Source organism: Elgaria multicarinata, chromosome 3, assembly GCF_023053635.1.
Source record: "Elgaria multicarinata webbii isolate HBS135686 ecotype San Diego chromosome 3, rElgMul1.1.pri, whole genome shotgun sequence".
Taxonomy (NCBI): Eukaryota; Metazoa; Chordata; class Lepidosauria; order Squamata; family Anguidae; genus Elgaria; species Elgaria multicarinata.
In genome coordinates, this window is record NC_086173.1 from 145,892,147 (window position 1) to 145,912,300 (window position 20,154).

At 43.1% G+C, this 20,154-nt stretch overlaps 1 protein-coding gene across 3 annotated transcripts; it reads right to left on the bottom strand.

The window, feature by feature from the left end:
- Positions 1 to 241: 241 nt before the first annotated feature.
- Positions 242 to 18,645, bottom strand: LOC134395939 (zinc finger protein RFP-like). 3 transcript variants are annotated; one of them, XR_010025235.1, is made up of 9 exons: positions 18,138 to 18,644; positions 16,815 to 16,910; positions 15,995 to 16,225; positions 12,122 to 12,381; positions 10,213 to 10,319; positions 4,917 to 4,989; positions 3,888 to 3,948; positions 1,829 to 2,186; positions 242 to 622 (listed from the first exon to the last, which is right to left on the bottom strand). XR_010025235.1 is itself a non-coding variant. In XM_063122221.1 (8 exons), exons 1-8 carry the CDS (start codon positions 18,543 to 18,545, stop codon positions 560 to 562), a joined length of 1,299 nt encoding a protein of 432 aa, XP_062978291.1. In that variant the 5' UTR covers positions 18,546 to 18,645; the 3' UTR covers positions 242 to 559. The 3 variants fall into 3 exon arrangements, 2 of the variants coding, with proteins under 2 accessions (XP_062978291.1, XP_062978292.1); XM_063122221.1 differs by lacking the exon at positions 1,829 to 2,186 and having other exon boundaries at positions 18,138 to 18,645; XM_063122222.1 differs by having other exon boundaries at positions 242 to 2,186.
- Between the last annotated feature and the right edge of the window lie 1,509 nt (positions 18,646 to 20,154).

Here is a 20,154-nt window from a genome sequence, read left to right on the forward strand (position 1 = left end):
CTGTGTACAGCAAGGTGAAAGCTAAAGCACCCATCCCTAAACAGGAAAGCAAGGCAGCATGAATGGGCAAGCAATATGCCTAGTGGTCCCTTCCCCTTACCCCCCATGCCTTCTGTATCTGGATTGTTCATGGAATTTGAGTGACTCATGCATACCTGGCATCTCATGCTACCTCCTTTATAGATCTTGTGGTGGAACCTGAAAAAGTGGGTCCCCGTGGTCACAGACTCTCAAGACACAATTTCTTTCTCTTTAGAAGGTTTATTACAAGCAGCGCTGCAGGGTGACAGTCTCAGAAGACCTGAGGAACTGCCCAATAATTTCAGGAAAGGCTAACTTATTTATAGGGTCAGTTCCCCTTAGATACAATGGCAGAACTTTCCCACCAATCATAATACAGCTCTGTAATGTAATAACCAATGAGAAGCTAAGCATTTAGGCATGTACAGAGTTTGAATACTTCTCTGACTAGAAGACACTACATATATGGGTATTGCAACAGCTACAGGAAAAACATCTCCATCTGTTTCTTTTTCGGTTATCTTGCTTTGCAGACATCTTACTCCACCCTCTCACTGCTGGAGTGGACACCGTCTGTCTTGTGACATGGTTTCAGCATCAGCTTAATCGTGAAAGCAATTTCAGCATTAAAAATATGAAGCAGGAAGCCATGAACTTCATGGTTTATATAGCTAATGATTTATAGAGCTATTTTCCTATACTTATGGGCATAGTAAAAGAACCACCCAGCTTGATTTCCTCGACATCCCAAAGACCCCACAGTCTTTGGGGTCTACCCCACAGCCTCTAAGGTATCACACAAACATTAATGATTAAACCCCACCTAATGTGTGCACAAGTTTTTGAGAAATAAAGATGTAAAATAAAGAAGAGGCAGAAACAAGCAGAAAGGTCGCTATTCACTTTATGAAAAAGTAGATACAACTTAGATGTTAAAAAATATGAATTTCACCCAAAAGAAAAGCTCTTGGATTTCTTCTGTGGGCTTAGCATTTGTCTGACACATAATTTTATTGATTTTGTATCTATGTAGGTCATACTGAATTCTGCCCCCGCTTTTTTGGCATCAAATCCAACTCCCCTCATGGTTTAAAAAGCCAGAGTTCACACCCCAACAACAAACCATGGGTTCTCTTCCTGGGTTGTTAGTGCTTAACAAGTCGGGTTTTGTTAATGCAGCTAGGATTGGAACCCAGAATTCAACACTGTGGGTCAGTGTTATGTGAAAACCCAGTCATTGAGGTAGAAACCACAGACATATTTATAACATTGGTCCTGTTCAGATGACACTTCAGGCTTTGTGGTTAGCGAAACTGTGGTTCTCTGGGGTTAGCACTATCCACAAGCCGTGCTGTCGACACAAAACACTTTAAGCCATGGTTAGAGCCGCTAACCCTGTTGCAGACGGTCTGACTGTGGTTAGAGAGTGAGCAGGGTTTAGCAAAACGCACCGCACAAGACACCTGAAGCCCTGCTGCTGAACCAAAAGCCTTAACCAGCAGGGTTTAAGATGTTTTCTGAACAGGCCCAGAGATATCCTGCCTTTTTTTTCCTTTTGCAAGAAACCCAAGGTGTCTTACATTTTCCTCCTCTCCATTTTAGCCTCACAAACCCCCCATGAGGTAGCTTAAGCTGACAATCAGTGACTGGCCCAAAGTCAGCCAGTGGGCTTCATGACCGAGTGAGGACTAGAACATGGATCTCCCGACTCCCAGTCCAATGCTCTAACCACTACTCCACACTGGTCTAACAATATTTTCGCCTTCTACATGAAGACTTATCAAGCAAATTCCCTTCAAAAGCCTACCTTTTTCTCTTCATGGGTGTTTAAGGGTCCTGATAAGATATTATTTTGCTGCTCTTAATGCTGCTTTTATCATAATTCCAACTTCCTTTACTGCTCCTGCTTTTTATTGTTAGCATTCGTGCGTGTTACCATTGGACTGGTTTTCTGATTTTTTAAAATACACTTATATTGTCAATTAAATTGGGAGCCCATATAGAACAGAAAGGCAGTGTTTATTACAGAATTATGTTTTCTTCAGTTTGGGTTATGAGAGCCAACTATGTAACTTATTGAAAGAGTGCAATTATGGAAGCAGCTGCTCTATTTTCTTTGTTAAGGCTCGTTTCTTCCATCAATCTTCAACTGTGTCACTTGGCGACTGAAGGAGAAGAAAAAATGGCATGTTTTGGAAAGGCAAGAAAGGCTTCATGTGGGTGAATTTGAAGGGGCAGAGGAGTGCACCATTACTTCTGAGAACCAGTTCACACATAACAGCAGCAATCATGGATTAACAATCACGATTTACTGGGTTCATGCCACTCCCACTTTGCCTAAACAACCACCAGTCGGCGCACCCAGGGGTTGTCATCATGACATGTGAACCCAGACTAGGGCCTAAACAACCCAGCAGTTAATCCACGATTTGTTGTTGGGTTGACTGCTGGGTTTAGCCCGTAAACAACCCAGTGGTCCACGTTCGCAAGTCATGCTAACAACCTTGGATCGCACTGACTGGAGGTTGTTTATGCAAAGTAGCAGCAGCATGTGACTCAGCAAATTATGTGTTAATTAATTGACCCATCATTTGCCCCTAGTACGTGTGAATCAGGTCTTCCGTCTTTTCCCTTGGGTGTTCAAGCCTAGAGCTATGTTTCTCCATGCCCTTATGACTGCTAAAAGACTTATACTATCACACTGAAAGGACAAATCCACACCTCCCATAATGCAGTAGATCAAGGATCTACATTAACATTATCAGCTTTTGAATGGGTGTTATGCAGACATAAGTTGCAAGTGGATAAATACATGGATATCTGGTCTGCTTTTCTTGAAACCTTTGTATAATTCTCCCCCTCCTTTTTTTTTTTTAAATGAACGGTACACATGATGGAAAATTAAGATAATCTTATATAAGTAATGTATGGGTTCCCCCCCCCACATTTTCACAATGTATTTTCTGTTCTGTTCTGTTGATATTCACAATAGAAAATAATAATAATAATAATAATAATAATAATAATAATAATAATAATAATAATAATAATAGTTTCTCCATGCAGCCCTGACGGCATAATATTGACTGAACAGGACTCAGGATTCTTCAGGGATAATTCCTGGGGCAATTAAAAAGCAAAATGGGTAGAAGAATGCAGGGGGAAATCTTGTGAAAAGGAGCACTTATTTGGTGGGGGGGACATAACCACCACTCCCTCTGGAAATCAGCTCCTTAGAAGAGAAGTGACCACACTATGAAAGTCTATTTTGTGCCATTTTCTACCAGGTTTCTGTGCAGTGCATGACTCCAATCTGCTAATAATTATTATAATTTCTGAGTTCTTTTGAAAAAGAAAGGGAAGAAAACTCCTTCCACCCAGGACTGTCAAGCCTGAAATTACGGTGATCAGGGAGAGGCTAGAGGATTTCTATTTGCAGCTCAGGAGTCAATGCAGACTCCACTGTTTTCTCTGGAGCCAGGAGAAGGGCTGGGGGCAACCTTCCTCACTTGTGCTGATCTTTAACAATTGGTCCTCCACTGGTGGTTCAGGACCCATGAGAGGGCTGCAGCCTGACCTAAAACAGATTGCTAGAAATACATGGTAGAAAATGAAACAAGCTGGTGACTCTGATTTCAGTGGGGCTGTAAACCCCTTCTGGATTTCAGTCAGGACCAGCCAGAATTCTAAAGCTCTCCAAGGTGCTAAACCTATTTTGGGGGTTGGGTTCAATACTTTGGACAGCTCCTTTAGCATGCTAGCTGGTTCTAACAGTGTCACCAGCCTCCTGACAAGGCTGTAGACTACTGCTCTACAGATGATTCTATACCCCAAATACCAGTTATTATAATCATGGCAAAGCTTACTTGGAATTGAAATATCGGTTCATTTGTGAACTTCCAGGATGATTTAAAAACATGACCGTTTCTAGAGGGAAAAGATTAGAGCAGAGGATTTTGACATCTTACATGTATATCTCCAAGTCGTATAACAATTTCAATCTTTCTAACAAGAGTGCTAATCGCTTAAGAGATTTTTTTTGGCCACCATTTATTAATTTATTTTATTTGCAACAATAAAAACATAACAAATGAAGGGCTTTACACAGCAATGGTTGTGAATTGGCGAGAGATTCAATCAAAGCAGCTTGTTTCTCGTGAGCAGTGAATGCAGCAGAGCGCCATCATCTTAAGGAGCGCCGTGAGTGACAGACTTCATTGCCCCGACTTTTCTAGGAAGCGGGGCTGTTTGCCCCTCAAAACATACGTATTAAACCCCAAAACACAAGTTGCCAGCTCCCTCAACCTGGACAGATGCTCAAGAAACACCACTGTACCCAAAAATGGTTGTGTGAATTGGACATCAGCATTAAAATTCAAAGGGGCACATTGCTCTTGATACAAGGCCTGCACAACTTATTGCATGCTGTGAATTGTGGCCTTCCAGGTACTTGACAACCCCTCTGATTCTGCCATGTTAGGCAGGCACCAGTAGCAGGCTGCCTACCCAACACGTATTGCCGGCTGTTTTCTGATGCACACAGGCAACCTAGCCCAGCCTTCTCCCACCTGGTGCCCTCCAAATGATTTGGACTTCACCTCCTACCACCCCCAGCCAGCATGGCTAATGGTCAGGAATGTGGGGAGGGCAGCAGGTTCATAAAGCTAACCTAATTTTTTCCTGCCTGCTTTTCCCAGCTTCCCAACCATACATGGGAAGGCAAAATGAAAGCTTTGGACAAAACGCACAATAAAATGGAGGGGCGTCAACAATATTGAAAACAGAAAGGATTGCATAATTGTGTTTCTCCTGATTTTGTTTTATAATGCCTTAAAGAGGTCTGAAGAGGATTCTATACCCCAAATCCCAATTATTTTAGAAATCACAAAGCTTACCCTATTCTTCCCAGCTGAGGAGACATATTGATCTTTGATCTTCCATATTCATCTAACAGGGATGCAACTGTTCCTGGAGGAGAAAGAAGGCGTAAAATAAGTTTTTTTATACCTTCCACATATATCACCGTTTTGCTGTCATATAACTCCGGTGGGCAGAAGTAATCTCAAGAGCGACTGGTAAATCTCCAGATGATTTGCAGTAGGTTTTTCTACAAGCGCTCTTTATTTTTTGAAGCCTAAGTTAAGAGGAGAAAAAGGGCTTTTTGTTCTTGCTATTGTTAACCCGTTGGGAGCCAGAAATTCTTACCAACCCACTGTGGAGAAATTAATTGCTATTAAAGATCAAGCTTTGAACTTTTTAGAACTTTCAAAATTTTCTGCATGTCTACACTGCTCAAGCTTCAGTTTAAAATAAAAATGAGCAAAACTGGTCTGGAAGCTCTTGAGTAAGACTGGTTGCTTACCTGTAACTGTAGTTCTTCGAGTGGTCATCTGTGCATTCACACATATGGGCTTTGCGCCTGCGCAGAACTAGTTCCGGAGACTTCACAAGCTGGGAACAATATTTTTAGGCGGGAACCCCTCCCCCACCATCCACTGAGCATGCTCGGGTGTTCCTGTCCAAACTCTCCAGTTCCGAGACCGTAAAAGTCCTTCTGAAGAGAATGACACTACGTGCCAGGTTGACACATAGTGGGAACGACGGGAGGGTTGTGTGAATGCACAGATGACCACTCGAAGAACTACAGTTACAGATAAGCAACCAGTTTTTCTTCTTCGTGGTCTCTGTGCATCACACATACGGGCGAATAACAAGCAGACTTACAAGCAGAGGGTGTGTCAGCTGGGATATTACAGGATGGAAGAGAGGACGGCCTGTCCGAAGGCACAATCTCTTCGCACCCTGAGATCCAGACGATAGTGCTGAACGAATGTCAGAGGAGTGGACCATGTAGCCGCTTTGCAAAGGTCTGGGATTGAAACTCCTCGCTCAAAGGTGGCTGAGGTTGACACTCCCCTAGTGGAGTGAGCTGGAATATTTCCTTGAAGAGGAATATTCGCGATCTCATAGGCCAATCTGATGGTTTGTGTTATCCAGGATGAAAGTCTCTGAGGGGAAACTTGTTGTCCTTTTTGGTTACCCCCATAGCACAAGAATAGTTGTTGGGACTGACGAAATGGTGCTGTCCTTGAAAGGTAGAAAGCAAGAGCTCTTTTAGCGTCCAAGGAGTGGAGCGTACTCTCTAGAGGAGAAGATGGTGCCAGAAAAAAGGCTGGCAGAGTGATGTCTTGGTTCAGGTGGAAGGAGGAAACCACCTTTGGAAGAAATGCTGGATCCGGTCGGAGGACAACTTTGTCATGATGGAAAGTCAGGTAAGGAGGGTTGATGCATAAAGCGCACAACTCTGAAGCCCTACGGGCTGATGTGATGGCAATTAGAAAGGCCACCTTAAAGGTGAGTAGTCTAAGCTCTGTTGTTGCAAGAGGCTCAAACGGTTTTGATGAGAGTGCCTGTAATACGACTGAGAGACTCCATTGTGGGACTATGGAGCGTAAAGGTGGAAGCATATTCTTCATGCCTTTCATGAAGCAGTTGATGACCGGATGCATGAAAACGGTAGAGCCTTGAATTGTGATATAAGAAGCAGATATGGCTGCTAACTAGACACACAGAGAGGAGTATTTGAGACCTCTTTGGAAGAGAGAATAAAGGAATTGCAGGACAACGGAGATGGGAGCTGATTCTGGGTTGGATGCTCTATTGAGAGCGAACTTAGAGAAAGCTTTCCATTTGTGAGAATAAGATCTCTATGTAGCGGGTTTTCTGGCAACATGTAAGACACTTAGTATGTTCTGTGGGAAGTCGGGTTCTAGAAATGATGTCGAATTCTCCAAGCTGTTAGTTGCAGTGTGTGGACATCGGGATGGAGAATGCGGCCCAAGTCTCTGGATTAGGTTCTGTAGTCTAGGTAGCCTGATGTACTCGCCTTGGGAAAGTCTGAGTAGAGGAGTGAACCAGGGTTGCCTGGGCCACCAGGGGGCGATCAGGATGGCATTCGAATTGTCTGCCTGTAGTTTTACTATGACTCTTTGAAGGAGTGGTATAGGTGGGAACAGATAAACCAGAGGACCTGACCAAAGAAGCTGGAATGCATCTCCCATGGAGGCTCGACCCAGGCCCGCTCTTGTGCAGAAACGGGCACAGATGGCATTGTGAGGAGAGGCAAAAAGGTCTATTACAGGTTGTCCGCAACGGTGGAAGATTAAGGAGAGATTGGGATAGTTGCCAATCGTGGTCATCTACAAAGTGGTGGCTGAGGTTGTCTGCTATTACGTTGTCCTGTCCTGCAACGTGTAGAGCGGAGAGGAAGATGTTGTGGGCAATAGCCTAGTGAAAGATTTCTAGGGTCAAGTTAATGAGGTCTGTCAAGCGTGTTCCCCCTTGTTTGTTTATGTACCATACGACAGACATGTTGTCTGTGAGTATTAGTACATTGTGGCCCGATATAAAATGTTGAAAGGTGAGGAGGGCTTTCTTGACAGCTAGGAGTTCTAAAACATTGATGTGCTTCTTTTTGTCTAGGGCATTCCAGAGTCCCTGAATCTTGAATTGGCTGCAGTGGGCACCCCAACCGAGCTGTGAGGCGTCTGTAATTACCGTTCTCGATGGAGTCGGTGGTGTAAATTCTAGGCCTGGAGTAATGTTGTCTGCGATAATCCACCAAAGAAGAGATTGGCAGATATGTGGTGGTATAAATAGCCTGCAATGATGGGCATCAGTCGTGTTGTCGTAGTTTTGGAGTAGCCATAACCGTAGGGGCCTCATCTGTAGGCGTGCCCAAGGAACAATGTAGACGGATGCTGCCATGAGACCGAGTAGTCTCTGGATCTTGAAGGAGGACACGGTGATGCGACGATAGAGTGAGCGCGCAAGGAGTGACAGTGTGGCTGCTCTGTCTAGAGGAAGAAAGGCTTTGTCTACAGTGGAATCTAGGATTGCTCCTAGGAACTTGATATGTTGGGTAGGTTGGAACGTGGATTTTTGCTTGTTGATGCAGAGGCCGAGAGATGTGAGAAGGTTGACTGTGGTTGTGGTGGTTTTTATGGCTTCCGTTCGTGATTTTGCTACTAGGAGCCAGTCGTCCAGGTATGGATATATTTAGACTCCTAGAGTCCTTAGGAAAGCGCACACGGCCACCATACATTTGGTGAAGATTCTGGGAGCTGGTTAAGCCGAATGGAAGAACACGAAACTGGAAAATGTCTTATCCTATTGTAAAACGGAGGAGATGGCGTTGATTTTTGTGGCTAGATATATGAAAATAGGCGTCTTTGAGGTCCACAGCCATGAACCAAGCATTGTGTTGAAGGAGTGGGAGAATGGCTGCGAGAGTAGTCATTCAAAATGTTGTCATTGTGATGTAACAGTTTAGATTTCTTAGGTCTAATATGGGGCGCAGGCCTCCATCCCATTTAGGAACTGTGAAATAGCATGAATAAAAGCCATTTTTGATGTCGCGGAGGTGTATTCTCTGGATAGCTCCCTTTTTTAGTAGGGAAGCCGTTTCCTGATTTAGTGGAAGGGATGGAGTGGTGGTTTTCACAATCCCAAGTGGTGGTGAGGATGTAAGGGTGATTCTGTATCCTTGTTGAATGATGCGTAAGACCCAAGAATCTGTGGTGATGCTTGCCCAAGAGTTAAAGTGAGGGGCGAGGATGTTTCCGAATCTTGGGATGTTGAGAGAATGGGGCGGTGAGTCAAAGCTGCTGTTTGGCAGTGTAGTCCGATTTATTTTTGTTTTGCCTGAAACGGTTGGGAAACTTTTGTCGCTTAAATTGTGTTTGTGGTTGGTACCGTGGAGGACGATCTTGTTGTTGTGTGATAGACCTGGGGAACGTGGATTGTTGAGAACGAGGCCAGCGCTTGGGGCGCTAGAAGGATTGTTGAGTCTCGGCTGTGCTAATCTTTTTCGCTGTATTTCTTGCTTTTTGTATGCTGTCCATAGCCTCGTCAGTAGTGGAGCTGAATAGTCCATTGTTGTCAAATGGAAGATCTTCAATCTGTGTCCATGTTTCCTGGGATAATCCAGCCGAGCGAAGCCATGCTTAGGGCAACAGAGCCTATCATTGCCTTAGATGTGCAATCTGTGGCATGGCGCGCTGTGTTGATTTGTTGTCTGGAGAGCCTCATGGCCTCTGTGTAGAATACTTGGGCTAAATCCTGCTGTTCATCGGGAAGGTATTTGCAAAGGCAAGACATCTTTTCCCATAGAAATAGTTGATAACGTGCCATGGTGGCCTGGTAATTGGCTACTCTGAGGGAGAGGGCAGTAGAAGAATAAATTCTGCGCCCAAAGCCATCAAGTCTGCGCCCTTCTTTGTCTACGGGGGCGGTATGTCTTCTTTGGGAACGACCTTGCGAAGCCTCAACAATAATAGAGTTAGGCTTAGGATGGTTGAATAGAAAGGGTGCCTCCGCTTCCTGGATCTTGTACATTGATTCATATCTCTTGGAAGTCTTTTTAAACAAGGCGGTCTGTGCAAGGCAGAGGAATGCGAGAATCGCAGAGAGTAAAAGAAGTTAAACAAAATTAATAGAATATAATAATTTTATTTTTATTTATTTATTAGGAAAGAAAGGAAGGGAATAGAAGAAGGAATTTGAAGAGTAGAATGAGTAGAAGAAGCGAGTTCTCAGCAAGGTAAGTAGAAAAAACCTAGAGCGAAGTCTCACGGAGCTGCTAACTTTTCAGTGGTCGAAAGGAACTGGAGAGTTTGGGCGGAAACACCCGAGCATGCTCAGTGGACGGTGGGGGAGGGGTTCCCGCCTAAAAATATTGTTCTCAGCTTGTGAAGTCTCCGGACCTAGCTCTGCGCAGGCGCAAAGTCCATATGTGTGATGCACAGAGACCACGAACAAGAAATAAGCCTTACACTGTCATATTCTTATATAAGATTATTACTATTATTAATTATTTCATTTCTATACCACCTCTGGGTGGTTTACAGCCATTCATAAAATGCAAAATACAACGTAACATAATAAAAATAGTCTAAATATTTTAACATAGAAAAATTAAATTTAAATACTTTAATTTCAATATTTTGGTTTCCTTTCCTTGCCAACTCTCTGGACTGGTATTCCCCAATCTGGTGCCCTCCAGATGTGTTGCACTATAGTTCCCATCATCATCCCCAGCCAGCAGCTACAGCCCATCTCATCTAGAGGGCATCAGGATGGGGAAGGTTTTCCCATAGTACAGAGAACCCTTTGACATCCCCAGCTTGGTACCTTTGAATTGTGCCAGGGCCCGTCGTAGCGCCACATTCATCTGAGAGTATGCATGAAGTCTTTGCTCAGGATCAGAATTGTTCACAGGCTCCTGGATTTTGGTTAACCTAGGAAATAATCTAGTTAGTATTTATAATGAGATATTCTACCAGTCCTTAACTTTTTTTGGGTCAGTGGACACATTTGGAATTTTGTGAGTGTCATGGGCACTCTCATAAATTGCTTCCATGACAGAGGTGGGGGACAGACTCCCAGTTAATTTAAAAAAAAAAAAAACACATTCAAATAAAAATCAGGTGGGGAAGGGAACCTGGCAGGCACCAAGAGAGGTGCCATGCGCCCCATATTGGAGTCCCCAGAGTATCTAGTTAGTATGTATTATGAAATATCTGAATGTAAAGTTAAGATCTTGAAGGTGCTCTTTCCCAACTCTATCTCCTCCTTCATTTCCCCTGGGAACAACATTCCCCAACCTGGGTACCTCCAGAATTAGAAGGTTTGGTCCACAACTTCCATCATCTCTGACCACTGACTGTGACCTTGGGCTGAAGACAGCTGTACTCCAAATCTGGAGACATCCAGGTTGGGGAAGGCTGCCTTAGAGCATCATCAGATGGGGTGGGAAATCACAGTTCCCTACTGTCACTTCTCTGCCCCTGCTCCTGTCCCACAATACTTCCTCTTTCTTCCCAGAGAAGAAAGAGAAAGTAAACAAAGACCACGTGGCCCATTCAGGGGCTGTTTTGATCAAGCTGCTTTTCCTGCACAGAGCAGGAAATGGCAGCACATTCAGTTTCCCCCAAAAAAGAGTCAGATTAAAAGGGGTCCATTTTATGACGGAAAAAAAGCATGAAGGAGTGAGAGGCAGACGTTGTCATCTGAAGGACGCGTGAAAAACCATGAGTGGGCAGTAGCAAGTGTGTGATAAAACGCTCGTCTGATGAACCCCTACAAAGCTAATGCCTGTTGGGTCAGCCAGAGGCCTTCGGTTTTGGGGTGGTTTAAAAGTATAATAAATAAATAAAGCTATGTGAAGTAGTACTTTCTTTTATTTGCCCTGAATTTCCCACCATTTAGCTTCATTAGATGCCCCTGGGTTCTACTATTAGGAGAGATGGGGAAAAGTCATCCTGACCATTTCATCCCAACCAAGCAGGATTTTATGGACTGCTATCTGTGCCCATGAGCACAGTTAAAAACGTAACTGTTGACTGTCTTGGCACCATAAAAATGGCTGGCATATCGGGCATGCCTACTCCTAACAGATGCTGTGGGGGGCAGGCTAGCCACGAAAGACAAATAACTTGTTTAAGAGCAAAGTACAGGGCAGAAGTTGAATCTAAACTTCAAATACACACACACAAAAAATGCATTTCACAGAAGGAAAACTGGTGGTGCTCAGATGAACACATCCTCACACAAAATTAAGAAGAAACTTGTTTTTAAATCAGTGAATTAAAGTGACTTTTTTCTTGAGAATTAAAATCATCCCTTTGATTTAAATCAGAGGGGCTTACTTTTGCAAATGCATACAAAGTGTGTTTGGGGTGGGGGATGGGACAAAGGATCAGACCTGTTCACAGCTGCCTTAAAGAGGCAGCTCTGCATTTCAGTCATGGCGCCACATCATCGTGCCCCTGCTCCCCACATGCACACACCAAGAATGGAAAATTTACCAGGTGGAGGAGAGAGAATGGAAACTCCGGACTTTGGGGTGGAAGCACAAATAGGGAGGGGTAGAAAAGTGACAAAAGAATTTTGGAGTGAGGCACTTGTGTGCTCATTTTTCAGGGTTTACCCAAAAGCAAGACTCACTAGGTTCAGTGGGGCTTACTCCCAGGTAGGAGTGTACATCAGATTACGGCTTAAACATTTGATTTGGTTTGTTTTACATAACAGAGCAGCAAACCTGGGTTCTATCACAAATGGCGTTGGGGCTGGAGTACCAGACGGTACAGAGGCCATCATGGCTGTCATTCCAGACACCTCAGTAGGGGCTGTGGCCAACTTCCCGAAGGAGACCAATCCCCCAAAGAGGCTTGGGGCCGAAAAAGACTGGCTGAGCAGCTGCACAGACAAACCCGCAGCTTGCAAAGGCAGACTGCCTGTTAATTCCTGGTGAGATGTGGCTGAAGGAGTGGTGTCCTTTCTCAAGAAACCTTTGATGTCCTAAAGAGCAAGAAAAGAAAAGAAAAATTATTGTAGAAGTTACTGATCAATCTATGATGCAAGCCTCTCTCCCTTCTGGTATTACTTGCTAATATGTAAAATGTTTAACACCAATGATGGGCCGGGGGCTGCTGAGGCAAATGCTGCAGATGTCTAAACTGTCAAAACAAAGGATTATGACAGAGACATGCAGTGTGGTGCAGTGGCCAATGTTGGATGAGGTATAGGGAAGCCTGGGTTCAAAGCCCCACTGAGCCACGGAGCTTGGGCCAGCTGCTCTCTCTCAGCTTAAGGTACCACAGAGGATTGTTGTGAGAAGCTAAAGAGGAGGAGAACAGGGCAAGTCCCTTGGGGGAAAGGTGGGATTTGTTTGTTTATTGCATTTTTATATTGCCCAATAGGCAAAACAGAAGGGACTGAAATGGGCTAGTTCTATAAAATTGTATGTACAAATAAAAAAAAGTAAAAACAGATATTGGGCACTATTTTTCTTCAATACAATAATTTTATCCTTGTGTGAAAGGCTCATTTGACAAGGATGTTAAAGGATAATTATGTGACCATAGTATGTACAAAATAAAAACAAAACATGAGTACAGACAGGTAGCACAGAATGGCATCAGGAAGCTAAAGCTGAGAATGAGCTGAGGCTAGCAAGGAAAACTAAAAGCAACAAAAAGTCTTTCTTCAGATATGTGAATAGTAAAAGACAGAGGAAAGAAATGGTGGTTCAACTGCTTAACGAGTATGGCAAATTGATAACAGATGACAAAGAAAAGTCTGAAGGGCTCAATTCCTAATTTGGCACTGTCTTCTCTCAAAAGCCGGTCTATGACACACACACCCCTCCTGGCAAAAATGAAGTACAAGCAGAAGGGGCAGGATTGCAGTTTGAGATTGACGAACACATGGTCAAGGAACACCTAAATTCTTTGAATGAGTCCAAATTTCCAGAGCCTGATGAACTGCATCCTAGAGTAGTAAAGGAGCTGGCAGAAGAACTCTCAGAACCACTGTCTATTATCTTTGTGAAATCATGGAAGACGGGTGAGGTGCTGGACGACTGGAGGAGGGCTAACGTCCCTATCGTCAAAAAGGGCAAAAAGGAGGAACCTGGGAACTACAGACCAGTAGGTCTGACATCCATCCCTGGGAAATTTTTGGAGCAGATTATAAAGAAGTCAATCTGTAAGCACCTTGAAAAAAATGCAGTGATTACTAGAAGCCAGCATGGATTTGTCAAGAACAAATGCTGCCAGACTAATTTGATCTTATTTTTGATCAAGTAAGCTCCCTTATGTACTGTGGGTATGCTGTGGACATAATATATCTTGACTTCAGCAAAGCTTTTGAAAAAGTACCCCATGACATTCTGATCAGCAAACTAGCTAAAAGTGGGCTAGATAGAACAGCTATTAGGTGGATCCACAGTTCCCTCCAGAATCAGACTCAAAGAGTGCTGGTCAATGATACCTTCTCAAACTGGGGGGAGGTAACGAGTGGGGCACCACAGGGCTCAGTCCTGGGCCCAGTGCTCTTCAACATTTGTATTAATGATTTTGACGAGGTGGTGCAGGGAATACTTATCAAGTTTGAGTGGGATAGCTAATACCCCAGAAGACAGAAACAAACTTTAAAGTGATCTTGATAGGCTGGAGTGCTGGACTGAAAACTACAGAATAAAATTTAATAGGGATAAATGCAAAGTTCTACACTTAGGTAAAAGAAACCAAATGCACAGTTACAAGATGGGGGATACTTAGCTCAGTAATACTACAAGCGAAAAGGATTTTGGAATTGTTATAGATCGCAAACTGAATATGAGCCAACAGTGTGATGTGGCTGAAAAAAAGGCAAATGCTACTTTGGACTGCATTAATAGAAGCATAGCTTCCAAATCATGCAAGGTACTGGTTCCTCTCTATTTGGCCCTGGTAAGGCCTCATCTTGAGTATTACGTCCAGTTTTGGGCAGTCAAGGATGCAGTCAAGTTAGAGAGGGTTAAGAGGGAAAAGGATGATCAGGTGTCTGGAAACAAAGCCCTATGAAAAGAAACTGAAAGAAATGGACATGTTTAGCTTGGAGAAGAGAAGATTGAGGGGAGACATGATAGCAGTCTTCAAAAACTTGAAAGGTTGTCACACAGAGGAGGGCCAGGATCTCTTCTCGATCCTCCCAGAGTGCAGGACACGGAATAACGGGCTCAAGTTACAGGAGATTCGAGCTGGACATCAGGAAAAACTTCCTGACTGTTAGAGTAGTACGACAATGGAACCAGTTACCTAGGGAGGTTGTGGCTCTCCCACACTAGAGGCATTCAAGAGGCAGTTGGACAACCATCTGTCAAGTATGCTTTAGGGTGGATTCTTGCACTGAGTTGGACTCGATGGCCTTATAGGCCCCTTCCAACTCTACTATTCTATGATACTCTTTTTAAAAAACTTTTGTAAGCTTAATATCAAAAAGGTCACTGATCCAACTTTTAAATATGTCCCTGTAGGAAAGCCAGCAGGAGCTGGCAGAATCTGCTTTAGGACAATCATCCTTAAACGAGGAGGGTGTATTTTTCCCCCAGATCATTCAAACTGGGATAGATTAACATTTAGAAATGAGCATATTGTATAGGACATGACAACTAGCTAAAGGGGAAAATGTGCATACCAAAGACATTTGGAGAGGGACACAACATATAGATGTTTCTACACTAATGCTAGAGGAGTCTCCAAGCAAAGATTGGAGTGCTAAACAAGTGGGCATGATGAAAACCTGCTGGAAAGGAGAGAGTCAATAGGATAGAGTTAACGAATTCCACAGGGAGAGGGGACATTGGGGCAAGGTAACTCTATATCAAAGGGGAAATAGAGTGCAATTAAAACAAGAGCACTTAGAGAACCATTCTCTTTCCTAGAATTGCTGTAGATTGCTATACCAGGCCAGAAAAGTAACTTAGTACCAGAGACATACTAATACCAACCTAACCAGAATGCTGAGAGTAATCTTGAAATGGAGAAAAACCACAGAGGTATCCAGAGAAAGTATTGTAATAATGGGCAATTTTTGCCACTGTCACACAGATTGGGAAAACGCATGTTCGAGGCACAACAAAAAGGCAACAATTCTATAGACTGTAAATGACTGTGCCTTAAAACAGTTGGCCATGAAATCAACCAGATGGGAAGCAACCCTAAATGGTGGAGATTCAAGTATTGCAGAACTTCGTTGGGGGAGAAACGTCTCCAAAATGTCTATAGAGATTATTTAAAACCATACTAATAGAAGCTGAGCGAGAACCAGTGGTTAATGCGCGGAGTCAAGGAAGTTACTAGAGGCAAAACTGATAAGGGGGCGTGTTCTCTTTGTCAGGTGGTAGCTGGTTAAAGAATAGGAAGCAGAGAGTAGGATCAAATGGACAGTTTTCACAATGGAGGGAAGCAAGAAGTGAAATCCCCAGAGGTTTTGTATTGGAATGCCTCTTGTATGTCCATAAATGATTCAGAGATGGAAACGACACGGCAATAGAATGAAGGCTGTTTCAGGGCAGGAAGCAGCATGACAGCAGACACAAGAGATGGGAGATGGGAGGCGATAGTCGGACAGATTTCCAAGTTTTCACCTGTAGAAATTCACTTCCTGGCTGCTGCCATCTCTCCTCCATCTCTCCAATCAGTGTGTTGAGACGGCCAATCTCCTCAGAGAGGTTGGCTGCCTTTGAGGCCTGCTCATTTTCCATCGCCTTCTTCAGCTCTTTCAGCTTTCCCAGGAAGAGATGTTTTTGCTCCTGTTCAAACTGGTGCAGTTTCTCGAATTCCGACACAGTTGCATTGCATTCAACTTCAATTTTTTTCTTCCATTGGCAAAAAGAGGCACAACAAAGAAAGATCAGGACTAATCACAAGATTATGGGGCTACTCACAATTAGGGGTGTTGCTATTCTATGCCTTCACAGAAAATGTAAACAATCCACAGGCTATTAAAAATGAGGCTCCCTCTCAGCATCAGTCCATGTGTGCATATGCATCATTTCATAGCTTGCAGCCAAAAGTGTGAACCAACTGGGCTGAAAAACACTGTGCCCGAGGCAATGCAGGATTATCTTGCAAGTTCTACCAGTGGTATTTGACCTGGTAACTCATTCATGTGCATGTATGTCAACAGTTGATGTTGCAACCTTTACTCTTCTTATATTATTATTTATACATACATACATCTGACTTTCTCACTCAGTGCCACAGTGGAGATATTACGGGTTGCAAAACTGTGGTGGTTGGAAAGACTAGCACATGTTCTCTTCTCATAGTAGAGACCTTCTACCTTTGCAGGAAAAATACAGCCTACCCACCCTAAAAATAAAGTAAAATGTTATACATTAGACCCAATAGTCATGAATTTGAACAGAACTAATATGTATTTACTGAGCAGAAACACACACTAACCAGATGCTCTTTAATAGTAGCTTGGCCTTCCAATTGTTTCTCCTCAAACTTTTCTCTCTTTCTCTTCAGTTTCTGGAGTTCAGTCTGGATTTGTTCCTAAGGGAAGAGGAAAACATGATGTCCCTACCCCATATTGTCAGGAAGGGAGCACAGACTGCTCTGCAAAACCATACAAGTCACTTTCAGAGGTGAGTCATGTTACTTGCATTGCAATGACAAAAATAAAGTGGGAGTCTTATAGCAACTTATTATGGCCTAATAAATTAATAAGGGCACAATCCTATGCCTGTTTAGGTAGAAAAGGTCCGACAACTCCCAGCACAGAATTGCACCAAGAAAGTGGTCTTTAAGTAGGGTGACCATATGAAAAGGAGGACAGGGCTCCTGTATCTTTAACAGCTGCATAGAAAAGGGAATTTCAGCAGGTGTCATTAGCATGTGTGCAGCACCTGGTGAAATTCCCTCTTCATCACAACAGTTAAAGGTGCAGGAGCTATACTAGAGTGAGCAGATTTTTAAAAAGGCAGGGCACCTGCAGCTTTAACTGTTGTGATGAAGAGGGAATTTCACCAGGTTCTTTATATATACAAATGACACCTGCTGAAATTCCCTTTTCAATACAACTGTTAAAGATACAGGAGCCCTGTCCTCCTTTTCATATGGTCACCCTACTTTAAGGTGCTGCAAGACTCTCTTGTTTTGAATCATAGAAAGTAGGTATGATCAAACACACTTTTTAGTTTGATCCTGTAACCAACATACATGTGGAGAAACAGAATAAATGATAACTATATACAAATGGTAACTATAACAGCTAGAGGATTGCAAATTCCGAGCTAGAACTGAAAACTTCTACGAAGCTTATCCTGAGTAGCCCCATATAGGATTGCACTGTAAGACTGCAGTCCTATTCACTGTAAGGCTGCGGTCCTAAGCCACATGGAAGACAGTGTGATTTACTTCAGAGTAAACATGTATAGGGTTAAACTGAAAGAGAATTCCAGAGGATGAGCCCTGTTAGTCTGTGGCTGCAAAACGAAGAAAAATTTTAGCTCCTCAAAGACTGGCAAACATCTTATAAGCTTTCATAAACACTGCCCACCATCAGATGCAGGAAATCGTATCAATGACATAAACAAAGTAATATTACCAACAAGCAACATATATTTGGCACATATATACGATTTATTATTATTATTATTATTATTATTAGAGAAAGTCCTAAATAAGTGAACATCGGATATACGCCCACCCCAAATGTGTGCGTCTGAACAAGGCAGACACGTGAACAAACTGACGCGTGAGGCTAAGGCGATAAACTACCTTATAATCCTGGGCAGCCTCTTCTATGGGATGCACCACATGAGACTGGTGGTCGCGGGATTCCCTGCAGATGACACAGATCGGCGTTTCATCGTTCCGGCAGAAGAGCTTCAGGGGCTCCTGGTGCTTCTTGCAGACGCCCTTCTCTCCCCGCGGGGCTTCGGCAGCCTCCAGCGTCAGGGTTTTCACTAGTTCTACCACGTTCTTCAGCGACCTGTTAGTCCGGAAATTTCTCTTCGGGGTTGCCTCCCGGCATTCAGGACAAGCATAACTTCCAAAGGAACCCCAACACTGAATGATGCAGGCGTGACAGAAATTATGCCCGCAGTCTAGCGACACCGGTTCCTTGAAATACTCCAAGCAAATGGAGCACGTAGCTTCCTCTCGCAACTTCTCAGCAGCAGCCATGATGCCTCCTATAAAGGAAGCAAATCGGTGGACCGAAAAGAAAACTGCGTGTTTAGGGGCTTGACCATTTTTGAGTTTCGTTTTTTTGCTATCGCGGCAGCTTCCGCTCTCGTTCGTTTTCATTGGTCTGACTCACTGACTTATTCACTGGTGCTTTTTCTTTTTGGGAGAAAAAAACGGTATGGACAGACTCCAGCTGTATAGACTAATTTGATTAAAAAAATAGCTGTGATATGCGGTATTCTTGGGCAGCCCTCCATATGTTGTTGGACTGCAATTCCCATCAGCCATAACCAATGATGAGAAAGTTGCAGTCCAAGAACAGCTGGAGAGTATATGTTCCCCACCCTTGCTATCTAATATTACGTTGATCTTTAGATTGGTGTGCTAATTACCTCCCAACACTTTGAGATTATCAATACAAATGGGTAGCAGTGCAAATATTGATTTTATGTATATATTTATTATTGGTTTTAAAATTATCTTTAATCATATAGTTCACACAGGATATGAAACAGCTTTCAAGCAATCAAACAAACATCAAAATGAACAAATGGAAATGTTACCATGCTCAGAACGCTTTCTTTATTAGCCATGTCTGAACCTGGTTCTGTGTGCTGTGAGTGCTTCCCTCAGTAAAAATGAGTGAATTAGGTAGGACTTGGCCTTTCCCAGCTTGGGGTCCCCAAATGTTGTTGGAATAATAATAATAATAATAATAATAATAATAATAATAATAATAATAATAATAATTTGTTACCCACCTCTCCCTCTGGAGCAAGGTGGGGTACAACACAAATGTGAACACCATAAAATATGTATAACTAATTAAAACATTTAAAACTAATACATTATTAGAAGCAGCACATGATTAAAAAGGCATCTTAAAATTCAGCTGGGTAGGCCTGTCGGAAGAGAACAGTCTTTATGGCTTTCTTAGATTCTGGAAGACGGTTAAGTTGATGAATTTCTCATTTCACAAACTGGGAGCACTAGAAGACATTCCCATCAGTCCCCAGCCAGTATAGCCAATGGTTAGAGATGATGAGGATGGTAGTCCAACAACATCTTGGGATCCTGGATTGGGAAAGGCTAAATGTGGTGGCCAAATGTTCAAATATAAGAATGAGTTTATTTCAGACAAAAAGATAAAAGTTTTGTGGAGGGAGGGCAGGAAAGATAACAATCACACACATGCACAGAATTCCAAATAAAAGCAAAAAGTCCTTCTAACTTATAGAGTCAATTACTTTCTTGATTAGGGCCTTGGTCCCAGAGCATATGTGGCATTTATTGCAGAGAGGATGGTCTGAGAGAGAGCACCTTGGCTTCCACCTAATGATAGGGTGACCATATAGAAAAGAGGACAGGGCTTCTGTATCTTTAAGAGTTGCATAGAAAAAGGATTTCATCAGGTGTCATTTTTATGCATGCAGCACCTGGTGAAATCCCCTCTCCACCACAACAGTAAAGCTGCAGGAGCCCTGCCCCCCTTTGTATCTGGTTACTCTAGTATAGCTCCTGCAGCTTTAACTGTTGTGACGAAGAGGGAATTTCACCAGATGCTGCATGCATGCAAATGACACCTGATGAAATCCCGCTTTTATAC

Coding starts and splice junctions, on each gene's coding strand:
- LOC134395939 (XM_063122221.1), bottom strand. CDS start 18,545: ATGGCTGCTGCTGAGAAGTTGCGAGAGGAAGCTACGTGCTCCATTTGC. Junction 10,320..12,121: donor CCATTTGTGATAGAACCCAG/GTTTGCTGCTCT, acceptor ATTATTTCCTAG/GTTAACCAAAATCCAGGAGC. Junction 623..3,887: donor AACCGATATTTCAATTCCAA/GTAAGCTTTGCC, acceptor TTCACGATTAAG/CTGATGCTGAAACCATGTCA.